Raw genomic sequence first — 26,980 nt, forward strand, 5'->3', positions numbered from 1 at the left:
CATCCTATCTGCTCTAGTGCATGTGGCTCACAAAAGATACGGTTGTACCTCTGAATGTCTGAGAGGAGATTTTTAATGGGTAGTAGGAGAATAGGGACAGAGAGGATGTGCAGATTTGGTATAAATAGAAATATCTTTTCTTAAATTCAAGTAGAGAATAAGGATTTTAATGAATCCCATCCCCAAAACCGTGGCTTAAGAAGTCATAAACAGGCTTTGCCAGCACTTAACTTTAGCATCAGTAGTTTATCAGCACATTGTTTCCACACTTAACCAGATTTTAATTAAATGGGACTTCCGTTCTGCTTATTGGAAGAGCCTTCCCCTTTGGATTTGAGCATCACAAAAGCTTGAGGAGTGTAAGAGAATTAGAAAGCAAATAGGAGGATCAATCACAGCAGATCCTTGCAATCCATGTCCATCTCTTTTTTGTAATATACTTATTAGAATCTTATTGTCAGGAAGGATTAGTGTTATGAGCTCTAGGAATTCCTTTCATTGCCCTGTAAGGCGAGGTAGTGAAATGTGTCTGCTTTTCTTGACAATAACACTCTGGATTTTCCCCCTCTCCCTTCTCTCTCTCCACCCATATCCCCCCCTCTCTGTTGTCTCCTCTCCCACAGAGATTTGTGCAGCGGACTGCGGAGGACATGGCATTTGTGTCGGAGGCACCTGCCGCTGCGAGGAGGGCTGGATGGGCACAGCCTGTGATCAGCGAGCGTGTCACCCACGCTGCAATGAGCACGGGACCTGCCGGGATGGCAAGTGTGAATGCAGCCCGGGCTGGAACGGAGAGCACTGCACTATTGGTAGGGAGAAAGAAAACCCGACTCCTTTTAAGAGAATAATTGATGATCAGGGAGGAGAAAAGGCGCATGCTTAATTGAATATGTGTGATCTAGTGTAGCATGAGCACCTTTGTTCTTGGATTTCAAATTTGGACATCATACATTTTCATGTGGGAACAAGACAATATGTCCTTTCATTTGTTGGTGACATGGCTATATATATTTTTTATTGAAGTACACCTGTGTGATGTTTGACAAGCCTTTAAAAGTCAGCTAGAAGCTTTTTTGAAAACATCCCACTTCACCTCTCTTGAGAGGTCTTTCTGTGGCCTCCAAGACTTCTCTGTACTATGATGACAGCATTTTTAGAAACATGCATCTGATTTTAAATTTTCTTTCCTTTTATTTGCTACATTATTTGCACTGTCACTTTGCTTGCCAGTATAAAAGAGGAAACTGCAGACAGATGATTTCTGTCTGGTATTTAACTCTGTCTTGCTTATCCCTTGTCTGTCCTGCTACCTTTCTAACCATTTCACTTCCCTCTAGCTTTCCTTCAGTATTCCTCATATACTGGCACTACTCATGAGCTCTCTCTGTCATGTCTCTTATTATGGATGTTATTATTAATAAGAAGCCAACAATATGCCTAAATCATGCAAAGAGCTTCAGTTCTCGTATTAAGCAATTTGCAGCATCATTAATGAGCTGCCTTGGCTTCACCATTTTCCTTCTCACTTAACTACTTAATGCATTTTCCCTTCTTCCTTCCTTCTGATTGTCAAGCATTTAGCCTCTTCAGTTCCTCTTCCATAGTCATGCTATTAAATCAGTAGCCCTAAACTCCCCAGATACCTTTCATTGTATATTAATAGAAAACTAAATTAGTGAATCCAGTTCTATTCTCAATAATGCCTGTGTGGACCTGAAAAAATTCAGTTGACTTTGAAAGAATTATTCCAGAATGAAAATTCTCCTTCAGTCATTTTATTTTAATCGGCTTCTTTTAAAGACAAGAAAATTCAGCTCTATGGTACTTTCATTATGTCATGATAACTAAAAATCACACTTCATCAAGACTAACCACTAGCAATACCTGGCAAATATCAGCATAGTTATTGTGTAGACTAGCAGCTTACTTATATGAGACATCACTTCCCTTGCTTGAACACCAGGTGCATTTGCACACGCAAAGACAGGAAATGAAGCCTGATCTCAGTATTTTAATTTCAGCATTAGGATAATGGTACAAACCATATCTGCGGCTCAATTCTACTTATCATTTATTTATGCTAATGTCACCCTATCACATTATGGTCTCCACATGCATCCCCCTAATGAAAAATATCTAGCCTTTAAAATTTCCTCTGTCTCATTTGCTTTCTTGTTGATGTCCCTAGCAGCTTTCATTTCTTTTCCCAAGAAAGGGATTGAAAAACCCACGTTTCTTAAATGATTTTAAAATGAAAAGAGAGCAGTGCTGTGTTAATTGAAATCCTGTTTCCATAATATTATTTTATAGCCTTTTATTCAAGCAGTTTGATTTGGAAAGCAGCGCAGATTCATGAAAAAGTTAAAAAAAAAAATCAGCAGAAGGCCCCAGATCCAGGGAACAGTTTTATATGGAACTTATTTATGCAGGAAAAAAAAAGCCTGATTCATCCCCTTGGTGCCATTTTATTAGTTCTGCTGTAAAACCAAAATGCCATTAGTTCAGTATATGATAATTCTCCACACAGCTGATATGCCTGGACTGTTTTCGAACAACAAGCTTTTATCTTTCATGGTAATTAAATTTATTTGTAGTATTCCTCACTCTAAAGTGTAAATGTTATCATGGGGAAGACCAGCACTGCAATGCAGTCAACATTGAGATTTTACTGGTGCACACTCTCATTTTGTGTGCTGCTACCTTCCTGTTGCAGCTCTGCCTTGGTTACATAAAGTGCTGGTGCAACTCTGTTTCTTTTCACATTCCCCTCTCCTCATCTCCTTGCATGGTGATTTAAAAACAAATTTGTACATATTCTCCTGCCTCTGAAGTTGTAAACACTATTTCCTACAGAATATTTCACTGATAAATGTGTAGAATGTAAAGGAGATTTGGCAAAGTTGTGAATACCCAGGAAAATTGAATGGTTTTAGCAGGAGCAATAAGCTAGCTATGTTGGCACAAATGAAAGGACATTGACTTGGAATTACATTAAGTACGCGGAAAGCATTCCCCTTGTCCTTGTGTAATTTCCCTGCATGGCAAATTGTTCTGTTGATGGTAATTCTGTATATGTCTGTGTCATGGCCCGGTTTGCTTTAGCACTGACAAGCATAAAACCCCATTGCTGAAGTGATGCTTTACCAGTATTGCCGTGTGTGCAGGTAGAAATGGACCATACCAGTAGGGGACACTTCTTCCATTTCCTGTCAAGCATGTGTGAGAGTAAGACATCCTTTTGTTTTGTAGGTCATAGGAGGCTCTTCCTTGTGGTGTTCAAGGTATTCTGATCCCGGTGGATTAATTTTGTTTGCTCCTACAAAGAGTTGTGTCACTGAATGTACTATCTTGATTGCTCACATTCAGAGATTTCATTAGAGTAACCCCAGTTAATTCCCAACTAGGAAATTGATGCCAAAGCTTGCATTCATCATCCCAATTCAGCAGACTTAGTGCAGGAGAGTAGAGCAGAAAATTGATTATCTAACTGCAGGAATCCTGAAACCCAGCAGAAGGGTTCAGTCATTTTCTGGAAGGAACAAAACACACCGTGACAACAGCATCAGTGCCAGACTCCTGTGATAGGTTCTCCAGCATGTTCCTAATTCATCCCTAGTTAAAGACATTGCAGGAATTCAAGTTTCTTCTGTTCTGGCCCAAACTACATCCAGGGAGCATGGTTGGTTTTAGGACCATTGGGTTTAAAGATGAAATAAACCGTCTTACTGTGAGCTCTGAAAAGCCAAATTACAGCTCAGGTCTGTAGTAGGCTGCTCTATGGGTTTGCCTCACAGGAAGCAGCACAGAAAATTTCCTGGGTTTAATAAACAGTCATAGAATCACAAAATTGTTTGGACCTTTAAGATCATCTAGTTCCAACTCCACTGACATGGGTCGGGAATCTTGCACTTGACCAGGTTGCTCCAAGCCCCATTCAATGTTGTCTTGAACAATTCCAGGGATGAGGCATCCACAGTTTCTCTGGGCAACCTGTGCCAATGCCTCACCACCCTTAAGTGTAAAAAATTTCTTCCAAATACCCAATCTGAACCTGTCTTCCTTCAGCTAAAGGCTGTTCTCTCCTGTCCTATGATTACAAGCCCTTGTGAAAACTCCCTCTCCAGTTTCTATGATTCATACAGCATTATTTAGGAAAATAATGGCAGAGGGGGCTTCCCTTTATCCCCAGCTATATGGAGTTGGGATATTCACTATCCTTGAACAGCCTGGATACAAGACCAAAACCATCTCTGGAAGTTCAGTTGGTGCAGCTAAATACTCCAGAGTCTCTGGAGACCTGAGGGACCAGCAGCTAGCTCTCCAAACACTCCACAGCCTACCTAGCAGGATTTCAAAGCACCTCAGTGCCTAATCCCCATTGATCTACACAAAAGCCACATGTTTAACTCCTTTCAGAAATCTGGTCCTGGCATGCACGGGTGATGGATGCAATAACAATGCCCAGACAGACAGGCAGACAGCCTGTCCCACGTCGGCTTCTGCTTATGGCGCCATCAGCCTGGGGTTTGTTTTACATAGCAAAACTCTGATTTTTGAGAAATCTGTCCCTTTAAATTTGCCTTTCATCAGTCTTCTTGCATAAGTAATCACACATGTTCTGAATAGCTTAGGTTGTAATCAGTGCCTCTCCATTCCTGCTGGAGCAGCTGGAATCCAGACAGGGCACATTACAGGTGGATCCTGGTCTCTTTTCTCCAGCTTTCTAACACATCACTTGTGCCCTTTGAATCCACAAAGCAACATAGTGCATGCATTGCCCAAGACAAAAAAAAAAAAGCCTCCCAGTGTCTGGGAAGGTTCTTGCTATCTCGTAGATGTGGTGCTTAGGGACAGGGTTTAGTGGTGGACCTGGAAGTACTGGGTTAGTGGTTGCACTCGATGGTCTTAGAGATCTTTTCCAACTCTTACAATTCTGTGATTCTACCCACTGCCCAACAGTCAGTGCTCATGTGCATCCACAGCAAAAGCTGAGCTGTGTGAGACCCTCTGGCACCCACCCTGGCTGGTTGAGGTGGGTGCCTTTGGGCAAGAGAAGACCATGGTTATAGCAGTCAGTGGAGAATACACACTGGCTGCTTTGTTCTGACATGATCTTGAATCAATCTGAAGGTAATCTGGCCTTAAATAGTTTGACAGCATATTTGCCAGTAAATATTAAGCACAGATTAACTTCAAAGACAGAGTTTTCCCTGACCCTGTAGCATAAACTTCACATGCTGTCCCTGGTTCAGCAATGGCTGTTTACTTTCTCCTCTCCTTCACATTTGTGTGATCTCAGTTTAACTCCAGTGATTCCCCTGAGGCTCTGTCCACTTTACCTTATAGAAAAGATAAAGGGAAAAAGAATATTTGGGAAATGAAGAAGGAGAGTGTAGTGGGAAACAAGTCCTTCTCAAGGACCTGCCTGCAGCATCTCTCACCTCTCTTCTGTTCTCTCCCTCCCTCTCTGCAAGCCAAGAGAAGTACTTGTTATCATTCCCGTTGTGTTTCAGACAAAGCAAACCAAGTCATCTCAGGCTGTGAAACAAGGGGGCTTTCACACTGAAAAATGGTCACAGGAGCTCCTCCCTAGCAGTTCTAAAGTGGCTTCCAGGAGTAGAGTGGTGACATGGAGCTGAGTGTGGTGGTGCCTTTCGGTGCAGAGGACACCTTAGAAAAGTAGCTTTTCTTCTAAACTCCTGCATAATTTCTCAGCATGTCCTGCATGCCCACAGGGTTTCCAAAGGAGTGTCAGTAGGGAATAAGATGATATTTTAATGGCAGAAGTATAGCCTGTATGGGTTTGGAAAAGAAAGATTCCTGCTGCTCCTGTAGGAAGCCCCATTATTTTTCAAATTACAAGAAAACATTGATACATAACTGACACGTGGTTGGCATTGGCAGCTGCCTTCACTGCCATCAGCTGCACAGTGACTGCCTGAGCTAACAGGTTGTGCTGCAGCGGATGTCAAAATCCAAGAGATACATTCCTAGGCTTCAGCCACCATCCAAGCAGATGGTTATGCTGTGCCTCCTGCATCGCTCCCCCCACATCAACATAATTAATTCACCTCTTTGCCAAGCCTCGTAACTGCCCCACACTAGGAGAGAGCTCTCCCAGCCCTCTCCACTTAATTCCTATATAGATCCATTACATTCACAGGATGGAAAAATAATTCCTGCAAGGGACATGACCTCCCAGGAAGATAGTCTGTGCGAACGAACCTGAAACAAAAACTTCTTCAAAAAGTACCAGGACACAACTGAGGCTGAGATTGCAGGGAGCAGGCAAGAGAACAAGGGAAATAATCTTTAAGTGCGTATTGAAATGGAGAAATGCAAGACTCAGAGCCTCTCTTTTATTAAAAAAGACCAGTGTTAGGACAGAGAGTGCCGCCTGCTGGCATGAACTAGGGCTCTCCGAGGCAGGACGTCTTTGCCACGAGCCTTCTGCTCAACACCAGAAAATCAGTAAGAAGGTGGTTTTCCAAATCAGTGTTTCATGGGAGCTGGGTACATGACTGCTCCCATGATGTCTATAACTTTTTTTTTTTACTTTTCCTTTAGCCCTCCTTAAAATGAATATATTAATACTTGCCTATCTGGTATAGTTGCCATGAGGTTAATTTAATATTTGTAAAGTAATTTATCTGGGGCTAGAAAATGCTGCATAAATGCAGTTATTACCATTAGAAAGATCCAGGGAATAGCCTGTACTAGTCTGGTATGGTCATGGAACTGTGCCTTTTTGCGTGGAAAAATAATAGACAATCGGGTAAGGTGGAGGACTTTCAAATGTCTCTGCTTTCCTGATGAAGTGCAAAGCAGTCAGTAAAGTGGAGGAGGACATGCAAATGAGCAGAGCATTGCAATATCCGGATATACATATATACACATATACATATATACCCATATATATATATATAACCACATAAATATATATATGGAACTTTCCTGGTTTTCTTCCTGATCTTAATGAGCAAAGATGACTGAATGCCTTAACACAGCTTTCTCAAGCCATTTGATTGAGGAGCACTGTGCTCCACTCTTCTTCCTTTTTTCTCTCCTCATAATCAAGGTTTTTCTTTTCATATCACAGCGAACTCTCCTTTGCCTTTCTAGCACCTGCACAGTCTCGTAGTAAGCCGCAATGCACTTATTCAATCCTACCTTAAATGTCCTGTCTTTTATCTCCCAAGCTCACTATCTGGATAAGGTAGTGAAAGGTATGCTCTTCCTTCCTATTTTTCCTATTGTCTTTGTGTTTCTTTTTTTAAAATGCACCGTGAACATGCTGTGTTGAGGTTGCATCTCTTCCTCATTGTCACCAAAGTGGTCACTAATGTCTGGAAGGATGAACTTTCCAGTCATTTAGTAGGAAATACCTCTGTAAGTGCTGTGACCCTGTGTTAACATCGTATCAGTGTTCCTACCCATTCCCTTGTCCCTGCCCTCCCTTCCAAATCATCTCCCATCCTCACCCTTCCCACTCAGGTGAGGCAAGTCAGGAGAAAACAAGTGTCTGTGAATACAGCAGGAACCCTGCACAGTGATATGTTTTAATTAAATGTCTATGGTTCATTTTGTAACACAGGTGAGTGCACTTTCTCTGTGGAGTCTTCATGTTTTTGATCCACAACTGCCAACTCTTACATGGGAGCTTTAAGTAATTATATATTGAGGGATTTTTTCATAATTCAAAAATGTTATGATCCCAAAATCTCTGGTTGCATAAATCTGCAAAATCTGTGAAAATTAGTGAATGCTGCATTAATGTACACTACAACAAAATCCAACCTTATGCTCGTATTTGTAAGTATAACACAAGTCTAGGACCCAGGTCTTTCTTCAAAAAAGAAGAAAAGGAATTGAGCTGTTGGAGAGCAGTGATCACCTGCTGTTTTTTAAAAAATCAGTTATTTGTTAATCAGAACAATGAGTTAAATTGCTTCAGGACTTTTTAATAGAAACAGACAGTTCAACAATGCACTTAGCTTTTGAAAAATGTTGAAATAGCATGCATATGGTTAAATATAATAGTCTGACAATAAATATGATTGAGTTGGACTTAAATATTTTTCTACATGACTGATTTGACACTAACAGCAACACAGTGTTGACACCATGTTTTCTGGTTAAACAAACCAAAAAATCAGGTTGAAAAAATCAATTTTTTTTCTGTAGTACTATCCTTCTTTTCAGGTTTTAAACAATCAAAAATAACAGCTGTGAGAGGCTGAGGATGAAGGGCAGATATGGTCAAGTATTGACCCCACAAACAGTTAAAATGAAGTCTTTGCTATATGACAGGAAACATGGTTGCCCTACTGACTTCACTTTTCTAGGTGAATCTACAATGCAGTGTTTTTCTTTTTTTAAAGGCAGATTCAGGAACAACTGCAAATAGGCAAAATGTTTGAACAGACTAATACTAGCAATGAGGAAATGTCCATAGTTTAAATACTTCCATCTTCAGTGTAAGGCAGCAACTGGTAGCTGTCCTTGGACCTCTCTTTATGGATCAGTTGATTGTTCAGTGATAGTTTTCTCTCATTGTTTAACACCAAAAAAAACCCGTGTTTGACTTTATTTGAATCGGGAGGAAAAAATACATTCTCTTTCTTAGATCAGGGAAAGAGGAATGTTTATTGTGCCCTTATGAAGTAAACATGGTGGCATCCTCAGAGGAAGATTTGGGCCATCACTAGGGAGCTGATCAGAACCTGCTGTTAATGTTTCACATCTCAGTGTTTTGCATTTCAAAACCACAGGACTCCTCCTTTTCATCTCAATGTGTATTGGAGAAGGCTGCATCAAAAAGTAGCAGATAAGCATTGAGGGCATAGAAGAGATGAAAAATCAACCTGCAGAGCCTGGCAAGGAACCTTCAGTACTGATTTGCCCATTCAGTGGCCCAATTTTTTTAACTAATTCTTTTGTAGATGTCATTTTTCCTCTAGGTAGCTTTTTGACTCACCTTTATGCCCAATAATAAAGACACATTATATTTAATGAGTCTTTCAGTAGGTAGCAGGTTAAGTAACATACTAAGAATAAAAGATCATCTCTTCCTATGCATGGCTGCTTTTGGAAAGATTAGCAATAGCTGAAACATTAAAAGTACATGGTTTTCTACTTGGCTAACTGCATGGTGTGCATTTTTCAAAACTAAATTACTCATGCCCTTTTGGCTTTCTTAATTATTAACATCTTTCTGGTTGAAATCCCTTCCCAGTAATCCCGTTGTCAAAGGGTGAGCCTGATTTACTGCTGAATCTTTCCTACAGCTTTACAATAAACCAGTCAGTCAGAGAAGATGTAGAATTGTTCCTAAATGGGTGGGCAACTTTTAATAGCAAACATCAGCATAATTAAACCAAAAAGCTCTAACTAGACTCAGAGTAGAGTCTTCTAAAGTAAGACCTAATTAACACTGTTAGTGCTTAAAATGAGAAGAGATGCCTATTATTTTAATAATAATTAAAAGAGATGCTGATTTTAGAGAGAGTTTCTCCATCCAGAATATCATTGAATCTGATGGTACATCAGTTTAATTAATTTCTATTACTGAATATCAGTTCTTACTCTTCAAAAATAATCATTAACCACATTAACACTGTAGTGGTGCATATATAAACAGCTAGTTTGAATTTTAAAGTTGCCAAACAACATTAGAATTCAGGGGTGGCTGCAAGGGCTTCTCCTGAATTGTAAGAGCAAGCGAGAACCCAAGGTCTGACCAAAGCCAGTTCCCTCATTTGTAGTTACAAGGGTAGGAGCTCTGGTCAGTAACTTCTTAACCTTTCTATTAGAGGACGCATCTGATTAAGGATTTCTGGATTCCAGTCACCACAGAATATCACAGTGGTAGTTTCAAAGTTGAGTTGGTTTGGGGACAAGCTTTCATAGTTTACAGGCATCACGTGATGCTTTGCTTCTCGCCGTTAGTCTTAGAGAAGCTTCTGCAGGTCTCATAGCATTTGTTGTTCTCTCAAGCTTCAGGCATTTGCATCTTCATGTGTTGCATTCAGCCATGTCCTACTTGTCCCAGAGCTCAGTTGCTGTCTGAGACTTCATAACAACCTCCATCGAGGCTCTCCTACTGACATTGAAGGAAAGATAATAAGCAGCCTTTTCTTCTAAGTCTTATTTCAAGTGGCAGTGAGATTTGCCTTGAAGAAAAATACCAGTAGATTTTGCTTATAGTTGGACTAATTAGAGAAAGCTTTAACTGTGCAGATTATTAAGAGCAGATTATTTTACCAACAGTCTTAAAAATTGCAGGGTGACTTCTGGTGACAGTCTCCTTTGACTCTGATGGTCTGTATGTCTCTGTTTCAAAATTAACCCGCTTTTTATATTGCTTCCCTGCTCTGTTCTCTCACTTGCATGGCAGACCGAACATCTTTGTGAATGCCCTCAAGAATCTTTCAGCAGCACTTACATGTGCTCAAGTTTGAAACTCACATAAAGGATTTCTTCCCCCTTTTCCAAAAAAAGCCCTATTCATGTATTTAATTCTCTTAGTCACCCAAGTACAGTTAACACCACAAACAGGAATAATGGATCATTGGTGACTTCTAGCCATGAGAAATCAGAGCTGCAAGATTATGGTTGTGTAAATCTCTGAGGATTAAGCCATCCTGCTGTGGTGACATTCAGAAGCAATTCAGAAACAAGATGATCTCTTTGCTTTATTCCCCAGCATGGGGGAAAGGAGAGGGTAAAGTTTATTTTGTATCGTCTTTTCATCAAGTGCTTTGAAGTGCACTATTTGTGGAATGAGGAATATTGTACCATCCTATCTTTGTAGTGTGAGTGATGGTCAAGTCTCTGTGCAGTGAACCACTTCAGAAATGGTAGTGCTTATAGGTCCATTCTCCTGGATATATTAGCTTATGCATCTCTGTTGCCTTCTAACTTTCTGAAGGCCCAAGTCCTCTAACAGGTGCTGTATATTTTTTTTTTCCTATTGATGGTTTACTTTCTCTATGCATGTTTAAAATATCTGCTCTCCTACCAAACCATGATACTAGAGGGGCTCAGTTTAATCCTCACAGCAGTGAAATTTTAATGAACTGTGTAATGTAATGGTAAACACTGGAAAATCTCTATGTTCCTATACCTGTGAGGAGCCATTTCTGTCATCAAGAGACGGCTCTTTCTGGTTCCTTGGAAGAGCTTTATCCACTAAGAACCAGAGATTACATTCTCCTTAGTGGGAAGGGGCAAACTTACTTTCTAGACTTACACTGCCAAGACAGTGTAGTTTAGGTATCTACAGATGCTTATCTCTCATCAGGGCACCCTGGATTCCCATAGTACTCAAGAAGAGGAATAGATATTTTGGGAAGGCATAATCTTATGAGATACTTGCTCTCATCTCTCTCCTCTCCTGACTGATGCTTTTCCTCTGCTTGTCCTCTTTCTGAAATGCTTGGCTTACTTTCTCTGGGTTCAGATCAAGAAGATTTCAGAGTAAATCCTCAAAGTCCATTCAAATACTTTCAAGCATGTTTCATATAGACAATAAATTGCACACAAAATTCAAAGACATAGGATTTAAAGGGGTCTCCTCAGTTAGAATCTAGTCCTCTGCTGGCCAGGACACATTGTGTAAAACTTTATATAAATATACCAAGCTCTATGGAAAAGTAACTGAAGAATCTTCTCCTTAACACTCCCACAGGGAGTCTGCTCCAGAACTTCACTCCTTTGATCCTTGCAAATGATTTTTTTTTTTTTGTAATTTCCAGCCAGAATTTATTCATACTTGGTTTATGTCCATTTGTTCTTGTGCCAGCAATACTCTCTTTACCTTAAATAGCTTTTAAGAAGTTTTCCCTTCTCAATGTTTATGTGTTTCATTATCTCCTGGGAAAAAAAAAAAAGTCAGTCTTTTCAGCCACTGTTGTCCAAGGAGAGACAAATCAAGCTCTTCCTATTTCCTCAGATGCCAAAGGTGCCTCATCCAAACTATATCATCTGTTTTCTGCCACTCCAAATTCCCTTTTTCCTAAGCTTGGGAGAGTAGAGCATATGCAGTTCTGTATGAGGTCTTCATTTTTATAGGTAGATTAGTTTTCCCTTACATTTCCTGGGCACTTCTCAATGAACCAAGATCATGGTGTCTTCAAGTTCATCCAACTCTTTCTGGTTCTCACTTCACTCCTGTCCAGGTCAATGCTACAGCTCCTTTGTTCTACCCAGTCTCTGCAACTGTAGGATAGAAGAGAACTTTTTGGCAAAGGTTTTAGATAGTCCAAGGAGTAAAAACAAGAGGTGTGCTCAGTGTTGATGCACCAGCCAGGCTTTAATGGAGCCATCCAGTATACACATAAAGCAAGATATCTTCAGAGGCTTTTCATCTAGACAAATTAAAGCAATGGCACAGGTTGCCCAGGGAAGCTGTGGATATACCATCACTTGAAGAGCCAAATTGGATGGGACTTTGAGCTCCCTGGTCTGGTGGAAGGTGTCCCTGGCCATGACAGGGAGATTGGAATTGGATGACCATTAAGGTCCATTCCAACCCAAACTGTTCTATGATTCTGTGATTTTTAGAGAGGGGGAAAAACTCCTATCTTTACTGTCAGGATGGTCTCATCCAAACTGGATATATCTACTCCAAAATGGGATTACCTACCTAGCCAAGTAATTTTAGGAGGTTAGTTAATACACTTCTTCCTCTTTCATTCTCAAAACAGCTGAATGCTTTCGGCTTGTACTGAAAGTAAAGGGATCAAACATAAATAAGCTATAGCATGGAAAAAAATCTGATTAAATTAAACAGTGCCAAACTTTTAACCAGATTAAATGGTTAAAAGTTTGGTGCTGTTGTAAGTAACTAAAGGTGGGATATTAAAATGAAGAATTTCAAGTAGTCTTTCCTATAAATAGCTCTTCTGTAGTATATAAATACTAATATAGTGTATAAGTACCAAAATACACAACAGCATGCTGACACATACACACACATTTGCTGCATCCCAGAATACACATTTTAAAAGACTGAAATGCTACAAATTTGTTTGTAAAGGAGAAATACATTTAAGATCCTTCTAAAGGACTTATCCTTACCACCTTTGTTCCTTTTTCCATTTGGTCCATGTCAATCAGTCACTTGTTAAAAAAACAGTCCCAAAAAATATTTGGTTTTTTCTGTTCACTGGGAAGGGTTTTGTGAACTTCAAAAGCTCCCTGTGAAACATTTTTTTTTGTTTTAAATGCATTCTTAAGCCCCATTTCCCCAGTGCAGGACACACTATGACATGGGATGCTCTAGATTAGGTCCCAACTCTGCCCTAGGGAGACCCTCACACATCATAAGGTCAAGCAGGTGTCAAGACAATGCACACCTCTTCACTGTTCTTTAGCACAGGATAGGTCTGTGTCGTTCACAAACCTGTCTTGCAAAGCTGAGGACCTTGAAAAACCCAGATTATGTGTCAGGATAGCACTACACACATATAAATAGAGAAAGCATTAAAACAGGGCTTAGGAATACTGAATTGTTTCCCTGGTGTAATCAGTCCTGCTGAGTGACCTTCACAGTCACTTCAGTCCCTTGTACTTCAGTTTCCTAAGCTGTTAAGTGTCTCTTACATTTCTGACAGCTTGGTGGTAAAGATTTTTGAGCTCAGCAGGTAAAAAGCCCCCAGAAGGGTTTAAGCTAAGCAGCCTCCCTCACACCACTGCTTACTGTGGAAATTACTCTGCTGTTTTCTTGAAGGGGTGGGGGGGGAAGTACAAAAATCTCAGCAGGAGGTCATCAGATGAGAAAACCAAACCTTAGTGAGCAGACGGGGAGGTTGGTGTTCATCCTCCCTAACTAAATTTTATCACCTATAAAATGCCTGCCTCCATTCTGGGCTCTCTCTAGTCGCTGGGGAGAAATGGCTGTTTCCAGAGCATACGTCAGCTCATCACCATGAGCACCAACCCCCCTGAAGAGATTTCTGCCCTGGGACAGTCTGTTTCTCTGCTGACTACAGAGAGTTAAAGGTATCTCAGTTTTAGATTAATTTGAACCAGATGAGATTAATCCCTCCCGAAATTACTACAGCAAAGAAACTGTATGTCTTCAAAATATTTTCTACCTTTCCCTTTCCAGCTGATTTTGAATGCTTACCAGTCTGAGATCTCAGTATTATTGAAAGCCAGCTGCTTTATCCTGCTGAGTGTTGTGAACTTTAATCCCAAACGCAACTTAGGTAACCCCAAGTACTAGTCTTCCATAGCAAATGTTTTGAGAGGCTCGGAGGGCAATGTGCTACCTTGCTTTTGCAACCAGTGAAGCAGGAATATCTCAGTGCTCCCCTGAAACTCACCATTTCCTCAGTGCAGTGAGTGTGGTTATGCTGTGAGGACCTCCTGGGAGAGCCAGAAGCAGCTGCCCATTGAGTAGTCAGCACCATCCTGACACCAAAGTGGGTTCATTCCAGGTGGGAAGACACCAAGTGGGAGTGGAGAAATCAACTGAAGGCAAAGGGAAAGAGCTGTTTAATGAGGCCCTTTCCAGGCTGTGTTGCTTTGTGTTTTGAGTGTGTTTGAACGTGTGGCTGTTTGCCTTGCAGAGGGATGCCCTGGCTTGTGCAATGGCAATGGCAGATGCACTCTGGACATGAACGGCTGGCACTGCGTCTGCCAGCTGGGCTGGAGAGGAGCAGGCTGTGACACTTCCATGGAGACGGCATGCGGCGATGGGAAAGACAACGATGGAGGTAGGACATGAGCACATGTGATATGTCAGGCTTCACAGAGCCTATAAACCTCTCACAGTGAGCAGTCATCTGGGCTTGATTCTGCAGGGCAGATTGTTTTTTGACAGCTGGTAGAGAACAGACAGCGAAATCTGCCAGGCTGACTCAGCCAGAGTGGATTGGAATTCAGATTAAATGGGTTTGGATCTGGGGTGCCAGGGCTGAAGAGGGACATTTGTTTGTCTTCAAATCAAGTCCATAGAGCAGAGAGCAGGCGGAGGCTGTGCACCTGTCCAGTCCCTCCACCCCAGCCGAGTGGCTCAGCAGTGGCACGATGGGACCGCCTCAGAGAGTGAACGTCCCTGACTTTGCCCTCGCTGCCTGAGGCTTTCATCAAGGCTCTGCAGTTGGTCACTACTGACTTCGGATGGATATTTTTCAGAAACTTAGAGGCTTGGGTGACTGATCCCCATGCCCACAAGCCATCCAATCCCTCTCAAACCATGTTTTATTGATTACTGTTCCATATGTAATGATGTCAGGCTTGTGAATAATAGCTCTGTGTAATGCAAACTTAATATTCAGAGTTATCTCATTACAAAGGAAACTGTGGTGCAGTGTGAAGGTTTGAATTAGAGAGCAGGAGATGAGATATTAAATTTAAGGCATAAGGGAGACTGCATAATTTGTTTTGTTGTCACTCAGCAAAAGGCTTTGTAAACCACAAGTCTGGGCCAGGACCCAGACTGTGAAGTGGAGACTGCGTTTCGCAAGCCTCTGTTTTATCATATTCACAAAAACAGTACAGTTAAAAAAAAATAATAGCCAAGCCAAGTCTGTGATTATCTGCTTCACAACAACTGCGATTCTGATTGAATATTTAAAATACTTCTGCACATCTGGCATGGCAAATGGACCAAATTAGCCCTTTAAAAAAGATGGAAAAATTGGAGTACCATACAAAGAGTACACACTATAAAACGAAGATGGCTTTTTACCGCATATGGAACTAAATATCACTGTACTTGTCTTTTCTATTTACAACTGACACAGGGCAGGAATAAAGGTCATCACATCAGATGTGTAAAAATATGGTAAATAGACTGAAGGTTAGTCCCAGTTTCCATGGAAAAAAATTAACCGCAAAAGCCCTGTGAAGTTCTTAGTAAGAGAGAGACGGAAGGAGTAATCCAGCCTAACATACGATGTAAACCACAACTGTATGGTATCACAAAGTGCATGACCAGACTCTGAGCATCTCTTTATATCTCCTGATTTAAGGGTTAACCTTTTTACCTGGATTACCCTCACCTTGAAATGAGCTGCCTTGCAGGTCTGCAGGAAGCGGATGTAGACAGGAGAGACAAAAGGCATTGACAGGTTTACAAGTTAATGCACATCAGCTACTAACTGGCATTTGGTGAACCTGTGTGGAGCAGTGGTGTGCACACCAAGAACAGAGCAACTGATAGGTTGTAACTTACCGCCTTGTGACAGCTTGTTCATGTGTCAGAGCCCACAAATGGGTGTTGACTTTACTTTTGTTATACTCAAAAAAAAAAAAAAAAAGTACATGGTGTGCATTACAGATTACAGATAATCTGTCATACACTGTGCCTTTGATTTGGCTGTGTTACTGCTAAGGGCTCTCCTCAATGAGCACTGTGCTTTCTCCACCATTTGGTATTCTGTCACATACACTGGAGTGATGCATGCTCAGGGCTGAAGAAAGATGGTTTATTGTGGTTCACTGGAAAGGATCCAAACATGGAATTTGCTCATGAATGTTGGCAATGGAGGTGGAAGTCCTTCCATGAAGCTTTAGAAGTCAAAAAACTGACCTAGTTAAAATGGATATCATGAGTGGTGAGGAAGAGGTTAGTGGGGCTGTTCACAGTACCGGGGAGTTCACTCTGCCTAAGCTCATACCTGGTTCCTACACTGTGGTGTCAAGTGTCTGCTAATCAAAATCTCTGCTGCCGGAAATTCTTCAGGATAATGGGAGCTGAAGTCAGAAACTTTTTCATCAGCTCCCAGCCTAATCATACCCTGAGGGAGACGGGTGCTAAATTACAGGGTGTGTTTGGCTCTTAAATCTGGAGGCTGTTCAGATAAACAATAACAAGCTGAGCAGGAGTCATTCAGAAAGAAACTTGATGAAATGTAATCTTTGTTCAGGCTAGTAAAAAGTTGTTTCTGCACGCAGTTCCCTCTCCACAAAGTGTCATTTGTCAAAGCTAGCACTTAGGTTTCACACCCTGGTCCACTTTGTTTACACTTCTAAACACCAAGCCCATCAACTTGAAAGAAGCTCTAGTGAGTAGCTGAGAGCAGATCATCGTCCAGTATCAGTTAAGGAAAAACAGTGCAATGACAGAGCTGTAACAATCTGGGTAAAAGGCCAAGATTTTGTACATTTAACCTAAGAGGCCACCTGTATTACAACAAATAGGAGGTGTTTCTTTAAAACAAGATGAGAAAAGTGGTTCTTGCCTCACTTCAGCAGAAAATAACCTCTCTAATTCAAAGCTGCAAAAACTCACTACCTAAGAGTAGGTGTGACAGGTAGTACCTACATGTCTCACCCCACACTGAGTCCTCTGTCATGTATTTGAAGAATAAGTTTGAAAGTTTAAAAAATCAAGGAAATTATCTTCTGTGACAAGTCCTGAAAGTGGAGTTAATGGCATTTGATAATACCTTGAGAAGAGGTTGGTATTCCATAGTCTAAATATGGGCTCTGTTGCATTGTAGACTCCTCTGTTAGGAACATAGTGTACAGGAAAAACTGAGGGGAAGAGAGGATATTCTTAACTAATCTCATGAATGTGCTGTTGAACAGCAAAGCTGTGTTACCTATCCTTGTTCTGGAGAAATCATCGAACTGTTGAGAGCCAGAGTTGTCCAGTTCTCCATTTCCATGAGTTTGCATGAAGACAAGATCACACTGAGGTGGAATCATGAGAGGACTACAGATGTTAAATTAAATTGCTCATTTGGTCTAAAAGTTCAGCACAGTTACTTTACTTGAGGGCCTTTGTTGTTGTTTGGGGCTTCTCCAGAGTAGCCTTCCAGGTAGAGTAGTCCTCCAGGTAGGGTAGAGCTTGCTGGTTCTCCAGGAACTGGAACCAATCCATCCTTCATTTCCTGCTTTAAACAATTCCAGTTCCTGAGCAACTGCTGAACTCAGTCAAACATGAATCTACTTTACTTGTGGAAGGCAAGAGTCTTTCTCATATGAAAAATATGTCTGAAATAACAGTGTTCCCAATATTATCTAAACCTTCATGTTCATTAGCAGTTTCTGTTCGGCTGTCTGCTGTTCTCCACTCCCTCTTCCTAACTGAAATACTTCCAAAGGCTAGTGTTAGTGGTTAAGAGATTAGATAGGTAGATAGATGGCTAAATAGAGAGATACCCCTCCCAGTCAAATAAGGCTGGCTTGTCATAACATATATTGCACACCATTACATAAAAGTATAGAAACTTCATTTTTCTTAGTTGTCATCTGGTCAACAATCTTCCTTTGGGACTGAGAAAAATAAACCATCCTGTTTTCTTTTTCTGCATGAATTGTATTAGCGAAGCTCCTTCCCTTCAGTTTATGTCTCACTTAGCCTAGGACAAACAGAGAGTTCCTGTGTACTCATGGCCCCATTTTGCCTTTGCAAGTTCAGTCTGTGCTTCACCAGATGCTTCCCAAAAGCTAGCAGGTAGAGCAATTTGTATGCATTCCTTGACTTATCCTCCTGGACCAGAACAACTAAAGGTTGCCTTAATCTCCCAACCCTGGAGCAGTGAGCAGGTTACTTCAGGGACAGTGTAATTCAGGAATGGTTTCTCTGAGGCAAATCAGTGCTGTTTGCTTAACTGTACCACAGCCCACTAGCAGCTTGCCTTGCCCCATTCAAGGATCAGGTAGTGCTTGTGGTAAGGTGGTAAGGAGACTTACATAATGCTTTGGAACAACAGCATTTCAAATCTTTGGCAATAGAAACTTTGGCACAGCACTCTGGCCTTCTTAACACCCATGTGTTCACCATCTGTCCACCACATGCCAGATAGTGTTAAGAGAGCTGGCAGAAGTCTGCACTGATCTTTGCAGTGCATAGGGTTACACCTGAAGTTAGTCTCAGGGTTTTAAAGGGAACAGTAAAGGACCCAGGAGAACCCCAGAATGCAAACCTTTGTCTTTGCAAATGCTTGAGCTGCAGACAAAATGGGGGGTGCTTTTTGATACTTCCTTTTTTTCTTTTTGCTCTCATGCCCTGGGCTTTGATAGCATGAGAAGATTCTCTCCTGGGCGTGGTATGTGAGCTGTCTGCTTCCTCAAAACCATAAAAAATTATGCAATAATGTACTGGCTACATTTGTGGAGGGAAATATTGAGATCTGAATGCACCTGGGAAAACAGCCATCATAAATTATCATTTATCATCACAGATAGATCCAGTCAAACAACAGGGTCATCTTGGAGGAACCGCAAAGCACTGCTAAAAGGATGAGAAAGTCTGCTGTACTTTAAAGATTGGGTAGCTGGTATAATTTGGTAGAAATCACCCAGCTTCTCTTCCTCTGTTTCATGGTGACTGTTAATTGACTTCTCCTCAGATAAAATGACCAGTTCACATTTTCAGGTTTCAGGTCTTTGCTGATTTTGTGTTGGATGGTAACACATGAGTGTCTCCTGCGGGTGGTTGTTGGCAGCAAGGCCGGCAGGAGGGCAGTGATAACCCAGGGCATTCCAGCATCCTGGAGCATGTGTTGATCATGCCATTGGAGAGGATGATATGTTGTGAACGGGGGGTCTAGCAGTCTTGTCTTGTGTTGACACCTTGGGAGAGCTCCTGGTACTTTGAAGGGGTCCTTAATGAAATGGCTTTGATTAATAGATTCAGAAAGAAGCTGTAGAAATGCTGTGTTGAAGGAAACCTTGTCTGCTGAAATGAGAGAGCTGAGTTGTGGGAAGGACGCCCTGCTGGTACACAAAATGTAACAGAAGGTGACATGATCCGGCTTCAGAAAAAAAACAGATTGGACACTTATATTACAAAGCATTTCTGCACTTCAGAAGGTGCTTAAACAGAGTTTGAGCACCAATGTTTAAAGCAGAAATTCAGGAAAGCTCTACCAGACCTGCTTTAGCATCTGAGGCAAACTGTTGCCACTTCTGTGAGACAGAAAGTCCCCTTGGAATCCTAAGGTTTTGCACTGACTATGCTTAACATTGCATAGACTGCATGGCCACTTTCGTCTTGACCAGGGTTTGAGTAACATGCCAATATCTGAGTTATCTGAAACCACTCTCCAAGCTGTTTTCAAATGATTGCTTAAATTGGCTTGAATTCAGTCAGAATATGTTAGGGTGAACTTTTCAACAGTAGCTTAACGCTTGCAGCACTTGCCAGGAAAGTGAGAGACCTTGGTGACAAGGATCTCTTAGCTGCTGAGAGTGTGAAACCACTGTTCCCACCAAAAAAACTGATAAGTTCTGAGTTACTTTTGCTCAGAGGAATCTCTTTTAAGATGTGCTTTGGCTCCTGAAGGAGTCAGTTTCAGGCACGCTATTGCATGACAGTTTATCAGGGTAATCAACTTGTACTTCCTGCCCTGTCCAGTGCTAGTCACAGAATCATAGAATATCCTGGGCTGGAGAGGGCTCACAAAGATCAGCGAGTCCCAGCTCCTGGCCCTGCACAAGACAGCCCCAACTCTGTCAGGTTTGGTGCTGTGACCACTTCCCTGGGGAGCCTGTTCCAGTACCCAGCTACCCTCTGGGTGAAGAGCCCTTTCCTAATACCCAGCCTAAACTTTACCTGACACAGCTTCATGCCATTCACTCCGGTGTCATGGTCACCACAGAGAGGAGATCCGTGCCTGCCCCTCCTCTTCCCTTTGCAGGGAAACTTCAAACCATGATGTGAGCTCTTGCCTCAGTCTCCTCCAGGCTGAACAAGCCAAATGACCTCAGCCACATCTCATACAGCTTCCCATCCAGAGCCTTCCTATTCCTCGCAGCCCTCCTTGGTCCACGCTCTAATGGCTTAATACCTTTTTTATATTGTGGTGCCCAAAACTGCACCAGGCCTTGAGGTGAGGCCTCCCCAGCGCAGAGTAGAGTGGGACAATCCCCTCCCTCACCCGGCTGATGATGCTAAGCCTCATGCACCCCAGGACACAGTCTCTCCTAAGCTAGAAAAGGCTCTCATATGTCTTGCTCAGATTCATGCAATTCCCTCAAATCCTAGGTTACCTGGTTTCTATGCTGCTTTGCTGGCTGTTAAAAATCTGCTTGGAGAAAGGAAGAAGCCCATGAAGCCAGCTGCATCAACTGTATTCTCCAGAGCAGTGATGAGCTGCGGGATGCTGTGAACTTGTAGATTTTAAGCACATTATTACAGCTCTGGTTTATGCCAGACAGTGGTGATTATGTGTTTTCTGTCATTTCTGTATCATGTGTTTTCTGTCATTTCCTCCTTCCACTTCCTTTCTTTTTCTATTCAGATGGTTTTTTTTAAGAATGTAGCTCTGGATTAGGATGAACATTTTGCAGAGTATTTCTGTAGTGACTGCCCCCACAGAGGTTCTGCACAAGAGCCCAAGGAGTTCTGTAATTGAAACAGTGTACTGCTATTACATATGACTGTGTTATTTCAAATTTGCAAACAAGTGCTGAACACTTAGAGAAAGATGTGAGGGCAATTCCTTTCCCAGGCAGCCAGCAATCTAATTTAGCCTGGTTACAACCAGTGAGAAGCTTATTCAGGTGAAATCAAAACAGAGCAGGTGGGATAGAAGGAACAAAGAGAATATGATTTGATTCCTTAAAGAGGAGCCAAAAGCTGCAACTCTTGTTGAATAAGTAAAATTTCTCTTTGCAAAGCACTGGAGTAAAATCCATTTATTCCCCAAATCCAATTCAAGTAAATGGAGTGTCAGTCTTCAGCTCAGTAATTGGATCAGAACATCGTTATTCCTGTAAAACCTTTATCAGCACAAACATCCACGTGAGCAATAACTTGTTTCTGCAAAAGTACTGTGCCATTCCTTTAGAGCCTTCCTCTAAAGCAGAGTTTAGATTAGAACTGAAAGAGTAAAACCTGATTTGCTCAAGGGTAAGAGACTTTGTTATCTTTACCTTTGAGCATTTACATTTAAAACCTTTCCCACCCAAACTCTCCCAGTAATTCATCCAAAAGCATCACAGGACAAGACAGTGTCCCCACAAAAAGTGATAATGTTGCCTAATGAATTGCACAGAGAGAGAACTGAAAGATAAGAACTGGATGAGGTGAGAGACATGATTATTTCTATAATCAGTGCATTTTATGCTTTTGTTGCCAGTGGAAATTCTTCCATGGGAGACAATGGGGTTTTATTGTTGTTTTTACTTCCTAGTTTTGCCTTGTGAAATACAGTTTCTCATAGAGGTTCATGCATTGCAGTCAGTGACTAAAAGTGTCATGGTGTTTAGCAGGAGCAATCCTTGAGTTTGTCATGTATGCTGTCCCAGATTCACCCTAATCAGGCTCCTTAAGCTCACCTCCCTCTGACTGCCTGTCTGCCTGGGGCTCCCAGAGTGCATCACAGTTCACAGAATGCTCTCTCTGTACAAACAGGTCCATCCCTACCCATGGCCTCCCTGTTCCAGCCTGACATTTGACATGCAGCACCTGTCAGAGTCTGCTTAAACACATAATTACACCTCTGGCTGCAGGTTATTTGCATTCTGTTGGTGATGTTAGCATGACTGATTTTTGTTGCAGCATCCATAACTCTGTAGAAATGCTCAATTATTCAGTCTCAGCCAGTTAAGACACTGCCCATTAAATCAGCCAACACAATTGTGGGGCCATGAAAAGTCACAGCTAATTTGAAATTTTATTAGCTCTCAGCTGATCTTGTTTACTGCAGAAGTAGTGTCTCAGAGTCAGGCCTTTTCTTCTGTACAAAGCTCTAATCCTGGACACTTTTTGGGTGCTGCATGGCAGTGAGTGAGGAACTTGGAAGCTGACTGCACAGGACACAAAGAAGAAATGAGACTGCTGAGGGATTTGTGAGCACTTTGCAGCCAGCAAGTGGAGCAACAACTCAAGGAGAGGAGGGACAGCAAGAAGTTCCATTGCTGCTGAAGAGTAATTATCTTGCAGGAATTTTAAAATATCTGATTGGTTTGGGTGGATGTATTTTTTGTGTGTGTCATATAGACAAACATCATAAAGGACGTGATTTTCAGAATGTGATGGGTCATAAGCAGTGTTTGTAAAGCCAAGTAATTTTAGCTCCTCTTAAATTTGGTATCCAGGTGACTATTTGTGGAAGGCAGTGACGATAAGGAGTATCTTGTGAAATTCCTGAGTGAGGTCAACATTTCCATCTGTTGTCATAATCTAGTGGCGCTGTCTCAGTAGTCATAGCAAGTGTTTAAAGTCAATTAAAATGAGGTGTTCTCCGCTGACATTATGCAAATGTTACACTCATTAGGCCAAGGTCCTGCTACAAGGAGCACAGGTACCTTTGGTGTTCAGCCCCTTCCATGAAACAATGCTCCCATGGAGAAAAAGCTGAACATACATTGCAGATACGAAATTTTATTGAGAACTGTGGTTATTTCATTGGGTTGTGCTGACACTTCAGAGCCCTTTGAGACTGGAACAGATGTTTTGTGAACAGAAAATAAAAAGACAGTGTCTGCTCCCAGGGAGTTTGCAGTCTAAAGTAGTAGTTTGAAGAGCTCACTAATGGGATTAGTGGATTTGCAATCTTTAAGGGAGTCAGAGCCTAATTCTAAAAAAAAATTGCAACTCCACCCACAAGATATGAGCTAGACGAATCATCACAAAATAAAATTCATTGGCTAGTGATATACAGAGTGCGGATTACCTGATAAAAATGGTCTTGGTCCCCTAAAATACAGTGTTGGCTGAATAAATTGGAGCTGCTTTATCCTCAATGGCAGAAAAGAAAGGGTTTCTGCTGAGCCAATTTCATTCTCCTTCATGTCCCTCTCTGAAGGGAGTGAGCCCGGGCTCACAAGATGACCTGCAGAGGTACCATCCACTCTGCTTTTTTCTCTGATTACTTGAATCTTAGTGAAAGATGCAAACCACTGAACACACTGTTTACCAGTTGTGACAATGTCTTGCCAATGGCTCCCTTTCCAGAACAATGGTGGTTTGATTCACCCCATGGTGACTCTAAGATTGCAAAAAGGTATTTATTTCAGGATTCATGCAAAGGAAGTGGGCCAAAATAATTTGGGTTTGGTTTTAGCAGGACTGTCAAAGCACTTTGCAGCCAGCAAATGTGTGTCTATATAGAATGCATAAACAGTCTCAAAGATGTAAAAATTCCTATTGCATGGAAATAAGAAGGAACACAAGAGATGTCTTAAAATCTGGCTTAGTGACACATGTCTGAATTAATTTGTTAATTGGAAGGCATCCATGATTGAAGATGTTTCTGTAGGGATCCCTTGGAACTGGTTGTCATACTCAGCATTTTCATTATTGTCTTAGAATGTAGTTTACTTGTCTCCTGGTAAAACTTTTAGGTCACCTAAAGCTCAGTATGGTGGTAAATAATGTACCCAGATCATTTTGACACAGAATGATCTGACTCACATCGCTGCAAGGTCACAATCAAGCAAAATATATCATAATGCAGCAAAATGCAAAATAGCCCTCAGAACAAAGAAAGAATGTTATACTGGAGGGTTGAGAGATTCTTGAGAAACAATGATTCAGAGTAGGATTTTGGGGTCACTGGAGGTAATTGTCTCAACATGAGTTCTTGGTGCAAGGCTTTTGCACCTTCACCTCTGTGAACCTTAGTAGTATAGAAGCCCAAAAATTCTTTGGAGAAGAGGAAGTAGTCTCTTTTCTGCACCCAATATTGCTGACATAGTGCTGTGTCCAGTGTTGGTGTCCACACATAACAGATGTGAAATTACTGGAAAGAGATCAAAGGATGTCATACACCAAAAAGTCCAGTGGATGGGAAACAATCCTTAAGCTGGGAATTTTGTTCTTCCTTAGCTGTTCAGAGAAAAGATTTGGAATGGATTATTGTTCTGTGTGGAGGTACTTGCACATGGAAAAGACATCAGAGCATGCAGGGCAGAAGGAGCTATTGGTAACTTTATGGACAAAGGCCAAACAAGACCAGTTAAGGGATACTGGAGTTAGGCAAATCCAACCGTGAAATATGACACAGTTCCCTAGCAGTAATTAAGCACTTCAGAAGCTTATTGGAGGAAGTGGTTGATTCACTATAATCAGCTCTCTTTGGTATATGTGATATTTTTCTAAAACACAGGTTTTAACCCAGTTCTGGGTGGGGAAAAAAATCAACAGTCTATGGGTATGAGGTCAGACTAGCTGATCATAGTAGCCTTAAAAAATATGAATTGCAGTAATCCCCCTATGCAAAACTCTAAACTTCTCACAGAGATAAGTCAGCAAGTCAGCAACACATTTGTTCTCTGCTTTGAAGTGCCATGGTCATATTACAGTTACATTTAAGCAAGAGAGCTGTCACTTTTTAAAACCAAGAGCTGTATAAAGGCATCTGTAACTAAGAACTTACTGTGCAGTCTACCCATGCTGTGGGAGCTACTGGAGTTAGAAATCCACATGCAGGTCATGGGTCTCTGTGGCTTTACTGCTGCTAAACTTGGGGTGCAGAGGGCATTGACCCCATGTTCATCCCCCTCTGTTACCTGTTTGAAAAATTTGCAGTGATTTCTAATGAAAATTCACCTTTATGCTTTATGGATTTCAAAGGTGTTTTGTATTTCAACTTCATATTGTTGATGTTGAATTGGACAGTTAATGCCAGAGTCATGGGTCAGGAGCTTCTTGCAAATGTCTTGTACTTTATCCTCACTCTTCTGTTGGATCCAGTGAGAGTTATCAGGGCATGAGAAGTCATAGCTGTGTACACTGTCATTATATCTCCTGACAAGTCACTGTAGGGCACCACTTGGATGACTTTTGGACCATACAATAAAAAAAAACAAGAAAACAGTATGCACGTGGAGACATCACTACTTATGATATGGCTTGTAGATTAACTCTTGCTGTTCTGCATGACTCAGACAAAAATAGCCATTACATTTTCCTAAGCTAAAGAAATGCTTTGTCCTGAAACTGCTCTTGGTATTAGAGGGAGCTGAGTAGCTAAACTCCATTTCAGCCCTCAAATGCCTTCATGAATTTGGGACGTCAGTGACAAACTTTTCTGATGTAGTTTTCCTCAATTTATTCCATATAGTTCCAAAACACATTAGTTGAAAGGCTTATCTGCAGATGAGTCCTCATCATTCTCACCTGTTCAAAACATTGTCCTCTGCATCTATTCTTCAAACATTTATCTACAGTTTCCTGCGAAGACAACATTTTCTTGCTGTCTTGCAGCTTCAGGCCCCAAAATGCATTTGTGATGCCTAGAAAAAAGACAGGTTAATGAAGAGGTATGGTACAGCTGGTTTGCCATCCTTTCAGCCAAGTGTCTGTAGCCTTAGAAAACATTATTAATGTGTGTGAGGAAAAGACAACATTTTATCTTGCTTGAAACTGTAGTCAGTATAGTAACAAGGCTGGTTTGTTTGTTTTTCTTTTTTTTTCTTTCTTTTTAGTAGTAGCTGTGACTAAGCCAGTCTGTATTCTGTGAACGATCTCTCAAACTCCATCTGAGATTTGACCTTCCAGAATCCTACTGATCTAGTCATCTGCAGCAAGCAATTTTTTTAATGGGCAAAGAAATTCTGATTAGTTCTTTTTCATTATCACTAGTCATCAAGAGAAAAGGCCAATGGATATGTTTAGTGTCCAAGATGAACATTTTTTTGTGGCAATTTTGTAAGGAGTTATAAAGATGTAGAGATGTTAGGACAGACAGAGGCAAGGGTAACAGATGGGATTTTCCAAAGCACTTTTACTGGCTTAATAGTGTTCTCATTATCATTAATGGCAAGTGCAGAGCACTTGTGGAAATGATCCTCTGTGTGTGTGTGTATATGTGTGTGTGTGTGTGTGTACGTGTACACGGAGCAGGTACTCATTGTTTTTGACCTAGTTGGACACATGGAAGTTCTGGAAGCCCCTACCAGGCTTGTTCAGCTTTTTGTGTGTGAGTAACCGCATGAAATCATGATGTCAGTGATGTTTTAAACACTAAACTATTCCAAGATTGGAACAGGTATAACTCAACATAATCCAAGTCCATGATGTGTGAGCCATCTTAAGTACTAGAACAATGAAAGATCAGATTTCATC

General features: G+C 41.3%; 1 protein-coding gene across 1 annotated transcript in view; it reads left to right on the forward strand.

Moving 5' to 3' along the window:
• TENM4 (teneurin transmembrane protein 4) overlaps nucleotides 1-26,980 on the forward strand; it is a gene marked incomplete at both ends in the record, with an annotated part of 337,845 nt that overhangs the window by 218,683 nt on the left and 92,182 nt on the right. Inside the window, 3 exons of the mRNA XM_084201037.1 lie at nucleotides 624-809; nucleotides 7,200-7,226; nucleotides 14,577-14,723. Of these exons, the coding sequence (XP_084057163.1) occupies nucleotides 624-809; nucleotides 7,200-7,226; nucleotides 14,577-14,723 (360 nt within the window). The remainder of the gene's footprint in view (nucleotides 1-623; nucleotides 810-7,199; nucleotides 7,227-14,576; nucleotides 14,724-26,980) is intronic.

Source organism: Fringilla coelebs, assembly GCF_963513975.1.
Source record: "Fringilla coelebs genome assembly, chromosome: 2".
Classification (NCBI taxonomy): Eukaryota; Metazoa; Chordata; class Aves; order Passeriformes; family Fringillidae; genus Fringilla; species Fringilla coelebs.